This window comes from Larimichthys crocea, chromosome XXII (assembly GCF_000972845.2).
Source record: "Larimichthys crocea isolate SSNF chromosome XXII, L_crocea_2.0, whole genome shotgun sequence".
In the NCBI taxonomy this organism is placed as follows: Eukaryota; Metazoa; Chordata; class Actinopteri; family Sciaenidae; genus Larimichthys; species Larimichthys crocea.
Genome location: NC_040032.1, coordinates 21,399,637 through 21,407,668, shown reverse-complemented (window position 1 = coordinate 21,407,668; position 8,032 = coordinate 21,399,637). Strand labels below are relative to the sequence as shown.

The following is an 8,032-nucleotide window of genomic DNA, read 5'->3' as shown; positions in this document are numbered from 1 at the left end:
TTGAATGTGTGAAAGTAGACGCTGACACACTATATCCTCGCTAAACGCGTTAAAATAGTAGGTGCAGACGGCGAATGACGAAGCTGTTTTCTATACCGACGCTGTAAACACTCACTGCCGTAAAGCGAACACGCTTGTGTTACAGCATGGCGGCTGCAATGACAGGACGCGGTGAGAGACTCGAACTCAGAAATGTTTCATATCCAGACATTAACTCTGTCTGTGAGCAGGTTTTAACGGGTTGTACTTGTTACAGGTGTCGCTTTCATCAGGAATATATCCGGGCTGCTGCATTCAAGGTAAGCGCGTGGATATCAGTGATGCGTTCACTGTCCGTGCAGAAGGACAAATGTCTGAGACAGGACGATGTGTTTGACGTTTGGACTGTAATCAATGTGATATTTGTAAAAACACAAGTAGAAACACTTGAACATTTAATGTAAATGTAAATGTACTTTATGTATACAGCCCTTTACAACAGTCCTGTCTGTGTACCAAAGTGCTTTACAGCAGATAATAAATAACGAGAACCCTAGGTAAAAAACAAAAAACAAAATAAAAACAATAAAATACAACAAAATCGAATAAGATATGATAAAAGTGTCATCATACTACTGGGTGTTAAAAGCCATCCTAAATAATAAATAATAATGTTCTCTTGCAATCTATCTGATTTGTTTTGGAAAGACTTCAAAAATTGGTTAATCTATTATAATTAATAATAATAATGATAAATAATAATAATATGGATGTGCCACCCCTGATTTACAATGTGAGATTTGGTTTCATAATGCAGGACGGAAAACTAAAATATAACATAAATAATTTGGTTATACTTGCCAGATACTTTCTACACAAATAAAATACCCCACGTTTCAACATTTTTCTAAAATACCTGCACCTTTACTTTGATTCTTTAAAACTCATGAAATCAAAGAAAGCCCGATTGCTGTATGACAGTTTATCAACTTTTACTTCTGATTGATCCTCTATAAGATTTTTTTCTTTCTTTCTTTCCATTGTTTTACTTTATATTGTTGTTCTGTTTATACCCTGTTCTTCTTAAATGTAAGAAATGCTACGCTCATGACAATATGTCTGGGAAGTAACATCGTGAAATTAAAGAACTACAGTGCGACTTTGCTGTATGTGTTGTATAAACCTTAAAAATGTTTGTATAGCCCAAAGTCACAAAGTACATTTGCCTCAGAGGGCTTTACAATCTGTACAGGGAGTGACACCCTCTGTCCTTAGACCCTCAGTTCAAGTGAGGAAAAACTTGCCCACAAAAAACTTTTAACAGGGAAAAAATGTGGAAGAAACCTCAGGAAGAGCCACAGAGGAGGGATCCCTCTGCCAGGACGGACAGACGTGCAATAGATGTCACGTGTACAGGACAAATCAACACAAACATATTGTACAATTACAATGACTGACAAAATGATTACAGTAGCAGTGGAACCTGTGGTAGAGATAGAGAGACACAGATGTGCAGCAGCAGCAAATCATTAATTAACTGTAAACTGTAATGGAGATATGGACGTTTTAGAAGGATTACGGTAATTAAACTGAAACAGCCAATTATATTAGGTGATCCAATGACAGACAAAGAGCTCTTCTTCATTTATATATCCTGGTCTGCAATAATATTCTGCTCACAGCTAAATCGTGTTTTAATTAGACGAGCAAAAATCATTTATTATTATTTTATGTGATTTATATTAAGGCATCCAACATGTGTTAATGTATATTTCCATAAAAAGACACTTTAAACAATGTAAAATGTGTCAAAGTGCAGTATGCCAAGATTCTGCTTTCCTTAGCCTTTCATGGAAACTGTGAACATGTAAATGGGGACAATTCAACAGCCCTATTCTCTCTAAAGTACCTCTTTTTTTTTCTCCCTAAATGTGGGTCCAGGTTACAGGTTCTGGCTGGTGGACCTCAGCAGCTCTCATGTCTCCACACCAGCTCCTCACTGGAGGCAAAGACCTGGGAGAGGAGGAACCGGAAGATGTATCCGCCTCAGCTACCAGATGAGCCCCGCAGACCAGCGGTGAGTGTCTCTGCCTGGATATATTATGAATTTGCAAAGTTTCTACACTGCTCTTGTTGGTACAAACATCTGAATATGTTGGTGTCCCTTTTCTCCAGGAGATCCACCACAGCAGGAGGCAGATTAAATACAGCAAGGACAAGATGTGGTACCTGGCCAAAATGGTGAGACCTACAGTGTGGATTTTTCTTCAGAAATATCATATCCTCAAACAACTGAATTGCATCAAGCAGTAAATTAGTCTTGAATCTTCAGTTCTGACTGACTGATGGGGAAATCCGGGTATTAGCCTTACATGGAAGAAGGCCATTGTTAGAAAGAATTTGCAATTTGAAACCCGAAGAAGGCCATTGTTAGAAAGAATTTGCAATTTGAAACCCCAGATTTAATCATTTTTATGAATGATTTTTTTACCTTCATAGACTTTCTGTAAAAAGGTGGTGAGCAGATGTCTATGAAATATGATGGACAATCACACTGTCAAGTGGTCACAATATCCAGGAATGTTTTAAAATGATTTCTTAACATTAGGAGAGAAAACATTTTGAAAGAATTTTACTTTTTTATTTTCATTTATTCACATATTCTGTGTATGACCATCCACACATCCTCAGATAGAAGAGGCAGACCGGAGGATCAGCATTAAAATAAGCAATGTACTGGTGTGAACAGGGATGGCAACAAAATGTATTTTAGCTACCTAAATAAACAGACATGTTGGAAAAATGAATAGCAGTCTAAGTGTACACTATATTTAAAATATTTTCACTGCTTTATCTTGCTGTCAGACAGCCTTATCATTCTGTCCAAGCGACCAGACTTCATCGACAAAAAAAAGTAATGTTATCTAGCGGAACACAGGAGTTGCCTTTCTACTGCTGCCTAGATCCACAGCAACTAACGCAGCATGGATCCATATTAATGTGTTAAAACAATGAAGTCAAATAAAGTAACTGATCAGGGCAGTGTTGGACCAGTAACTCCTGAAAAATAAAATAAAATCAGCGCTTTTGTCAAAGAAGTCTGGTCACTTTGAAAAGCGCATAGATAGTTATGATACAGTTTGTCGCCGTAGGGCTGTCTTACAGCAAGGTAAACTGCTGACTGCCGTCTACTGCAAGTCATATGCTGACTATGGATAGTAGTACCTCATATGACCCCACTTCAAAAAATGAACCCTTCAAGTGACTGAAAAAAGAAATCTTGCAGACGGATGACTCTTGTTGTGTTGATACAGACCGGAATCTCGCTTCACATTTTCAATGAATTAAATAGACAAACCCTTGAGTTCCTATAAATTGTATCTGTTTTATCAGCATATGTTTCTTCCTGTGGTTTTGTTCATAGATCCACTGTGGTGAGGGTTGACTTAAGCACGGAGGCATTTAAAAAGTTGCCTCCTCAGGCAGTCCAACACCCCGCTGTCCCAACAGCTGTGGCAGTCATTTGGTTGTTTTCATCTCACTGTTTGTTCTTCTTCACAGATCCGAGGGATGAGCATCGACCAGGCTATCGCACAGCTGGAGTTCAACGACAAGAAAGGGGCGAAGATCATGAAAGAGGTCTGGAGCTGCATGTTCACCCTTTTGCCGCTGGACACTATTTGATATTTTGATACACTCGCCATCACTCTTATGCACTAGAAGTATATGTATGGATGTCAGAGGGTCTGTGTTTATTTGCCTTTGTTTAGGTCCTTCTTGAAGCTCAGGAGATGGCGGTGAAAAATCACAATGTAGAGTACAAATCCAACCTGTATGTTGGTAAGTAAGTGTTTCACTGTGTAAACAACTGCAGATTAACTTTTGTAAGTGATTAATGGGGGCATCAAGTTTTTAAAAATAAGTCCAGTATTAAAGCTGCAATATGTAATCCTTTGTGGGGCAATTGTGCACCGTCAACATACATCCACTAAAAGTGTTGCCACCAACAGGCTTACATTATTATTATTATTGTATCTGACACCATTATGGAAAGAACCCCTACAGAGATAAACCTTTTTGTTAAAGAGTAAAATCCTTGTTGCTTCACGAGAATCAGCCGTTCCGTATCCCTCTGTTCAACGTCACCAGACTCCATTGACAAAAACAGTCATTTTGCATCGATCTTTAAAACACTAAAGTCACACAATAACATTACACCGTAGCTTGTTTCATGGCTCAATACTGGACCAAGTTTCAAGAACTGTTGTTAGTTAATCAGACACAGAAACATGGGAAATGGGGTCTTTCAAGGCTGAAAAAGTTTCACTCTATAACACAACATGAACTCCTTGCAGCTGGATGACTAAGTATCAAGTTTTGCGTTTTTAATTAGCACGGTAGCTTAAGTGAAGTTCCCACCTCTGGGATGCCTTGAGGCATCTCAACATGAAGCCGTTTTTATTGTCTTTGTGAAACTCTGCTCACAAGATAAAACTGAAACCATATTTTTTGTTGGTGGAGGTAATAACTGTGGCATCTTAAATAATCTTTTTCGGGATAAAAGCTATGTTATTGATGGATGCGGTAATTACTTGAATATGTAGACTTGAATGTTTTTCAAAGACTCCTGCTTCCCCAAACTTCTCTAAAAGCTTCTATAAGTCATCACATCCTGTCAGCCATTCTGCCAAAGAACAAGACAATAAATTTCAGAGTTGGGGAAATGACCTTCAGTAGGAGGGAAAGCAGGTAATGAATTTTTTAAAGCAGTGCATTTCTTTTGAGTTCATATGCTGTGCAGAGTGAGTAATTTATGTTGTGTTTCAGACATTATTACAGATAAGCTTAAACTCAGCACAGTCTCTGTTATTTTGACCAGTTTTCATTCAAAGGCACCTCTAGAAATTAAATGAGTTATTCTCTACATTTTATCTCGCTCTCCGTTTATCTCATCCCCTCTTTAATCCCCTCCTGCTTGCAGCTGAGTCCAATTCCAGCAAAGGGAAGTACCTGAAGCGGATCCGTTACCACGGCCGCGGGATGTTTGGCATCATGGACAAAGTCTACTGTCACTACTTTGTGAAGCTGGTGGAGGGATCGCCACCCAAAACAGAGAAGAAGACGAGCTTTGACCAGGCCAAAGAGTACGTCCAGAACCTCAAGAACCGAACCATCATCCACAGCCTATAGACCTTCTGATTGGATAATATTCTACATGTATGTCTGTGTGTGTGTGTCATTTGTAAATAAATACATTGATAATGAAATATTACAACATTGTTCATTTTTTAATATTTTCATTCTGATTTTGAAAATAAAATTGACTGTGTGGGCCCGGTAAATTTAAAGGAATTAGAAACAGAAAGTCCTGGAAAATAGAAATAAATAGGCTGCATTGCATTTATTCTTTTTTTTTTTTTTTAATTGTTGTAATAGTAAGTAGACTTGATTCATGTCTCAAATTAAGCCATGTCGGGTCTTGAAATTCATGACATTAGGCCTTTAAGGTCTTTGAATTTAATGAGTTATAAGCTGTGGAAACCCTGATTCATAAACAACTCACATTTATGATTCATGAAGCACAGCTTGATTGATCATATGTGGTAGAAGCTGGAGGTGCCAATCAGATACAAGGAGCCACCTAGGTGCCATTTTATTTATATATATATATATATATATATGTATGTTCACATTTAGAAAAGCATGCATTTAGTATTGTTAATAATGTCTGTACCAACAAACACATTAAATTATTAACAATTTATATAATTTATGAATATAGAAATAGGGAGAAAATTATACATTGGCTGAAACACAAACAATAAAAAAAGAAGCAGGAGCAGATAGAGCAGGTTCAGTACATCATAAAGAATGGATAAACATTGACAAGTGTAGATGATCAATATCAGGTTTATTCTTTTTGTTTGTACTGCTGCCAGCATACATTTGGAGATAACAGTTTACAAGAAAGCAGAATCTGCAAATAGTACACCGAAACTGCCCAATTCTGAATTCTAAACATAACTTCAGACGTATTGCTTATAATGAAAGTCATTTCAAAACATCTCTCAGAAGGTGAGTGCTCGCCTCTGCAGCATATCTGTGACCTCAGCACTTTGAGTTTGAATCGCAGTATTGACTTTCACTCCAATCTTTCACTTACCAAGTTACCAAGACACCGGCACAGGCACAGGTGAGGAAAGTATCTGTGTTTTAGTACACAAAAATAGAGCTTTAAATTTGTCTGTTATGCTGTCAAAGCTTCACCGTGATGGGTCGTCGTGCTGGGGTGACAACAGTCACCACAACTCCTCCCCCGAGTGCAAATCTGTCTGCTTCACTCTTCTTCTTCCCTTCACTCCCACCACAGCTCTGTGAGAAACCTGCCTCAAAGCCTTTTGTAAAACACAGGAAACGATAAGCTGGAAGTGACTGGCTTCGCAGGGAGGCAAAAAGAGGAAGAACTTAATGGTGATTTCCTAGAGAGCATCAGCCTTCTTTTGTGGCTATAAAATATGATTAAACCTGCTTTTATAATTGCCTCGTTTATTATTATTATGTTCTGAAGATTTCTCTGTATAAGAAGGCAGACATGAATTGAATTTAGAGGGAAAGAAATCATCTTTAGAGAAACAAACTAAGGAGGATCCATGAAAACATGCCCGCTTTGGGAATTTGTATTTTCTAAAGGTCACAGTGTCTCACTATCATCAGGGCCCAGAGCTTCGTTCTATGTTGCTGTTCCTCATTGGCCTTTAGTTTTCTGTTCCTGATGTGAGTAATCCGGCTAGTGTATCTGCCTGTCACCACGTCCCTCCAAAGCCCTTGTCAGTTCTAAGGAGCTTTGAGTGTATTTTCAAATAAAATGCCATCTGCTGGCCCCAATTTCAGTAGACAAGTGCCCTCAATCTCAGGTTGGCGGCCGGTTCGGTCCCACAGCACAAAGCAGCACCGACCTGAGCACAGGCTTCATTTTCCTTTTTTTCCCCACCTTCTTCACATAAACTTTCACGACCTGATCGTCCCTCTTTACTCTCACTCAAGCTCTACAAGCACAAATACTAACATATAGAAAATATTCAGCCTGAATGAAACTGGATTTTTGAGCGAACATCATAATCGAGAAAAAAAAGACTAATATTAAAAACACTGTTGAAAATCACTCTCTCACTGAATTTTAAATTGTGAAAAACACATGTTTTTGAATTATCCCAAGCATACAGTACATCTTCAGTATTTCTGTATCAGTGTTCGAGGGTTAGGGTTCAGATTTATTGAAGTGTGGTTGTATGAGTTACTTATCCATAGTCACTGTACAGACAGGTGGCAGTCAGCATGCCTCCGATTTAAAGAAGCACCTAGACAAAGATCAAAATATAACATTAATATATTGTTTAAGTCTACACTGTATTTAGTGGGTGACTATTTTCGCCAGTTTACCTTAATGCTTCAGTTTCATGTTGGAAAGGGACAACTGACAGCAAGATAAATCAGTGAAAATATTCTAAGTAAAATAAATGGCTAAAGTTTTGTTTCTCCCCCCTGGCTCTTAACACAAACAAATGGACAAGGCTCTTTAAAGATACATGAGGCGAAAATCCAAGGGATGGTTTGTTTGTGTTCCTTTAACTACACTGAGACTAATTGGAGGATTGAATGGATCTATGAAGTCAGTAAACTGAGCAATGATGCATTCAGGTGAACCACAGAAAACTACAAAACAGCGCAATAACATTTGTTTTCCGCAAGCAAACTTGCGTTTTTCCAACTGTAATCATGCAAAGACAGGCTACAATCATGCACACACAGACGCAACCTGTGTAACGTCTACACTAATTAGTCAGAATTGGACAGATGACTTCCTCTGCCTGGCGGCTACGGACACGCAGATACACACTGAGATTGAAGTGAAAAATGTTTGGCAAAGCTACGGCCAATAAACCTGAGAGGCTTGTGGTCCATCTGGGCTTTCTGTCAGAAAAGAGCATGTTTCTGTGATTCGTGTTGGTGAAGCGGCAATACTGCTGATTAGCAGATGTGTGAATATCGTGCC

At 38.5% G+C, this 8,032-nt stretch overlaps 1 protein-coding gene across 1 annotated transcript; it reads left to right on the top strand.

Moving 5' to 3' along the window:
• The first annotated feature begins 15 nt into the window (after nucleotides 1-15).
• On the top strand, nucleotides 16-5,246 carry mrpl22 (mitochondrial ribosomal protein L22). The gene is made up of 7 exons (XM_010734554.3): nucleotides 16-171; nucleotides 257-299; nucleotides 1,921-2,056; nucleotides 2,155-2,220; nucleotides 3,541-3,618; nucleotides 3,750-3,819; nucleotides 4,961-5,246. Exons 1-7 carry the CDS (start codon nucleotides 147-149, stop codon nucleotides 5,167-5,169), a joined length of 627 nt encoding a protein of 208 aa, XP_010732856.1. The 5' UTR covers nucleotides 16-146; the 3' UTR covers nucleotides 5,170-5,246.
• The last annotated feature ends 2,786 nt before the right edge of the window (nucleotides 5,247-8,032 follow it).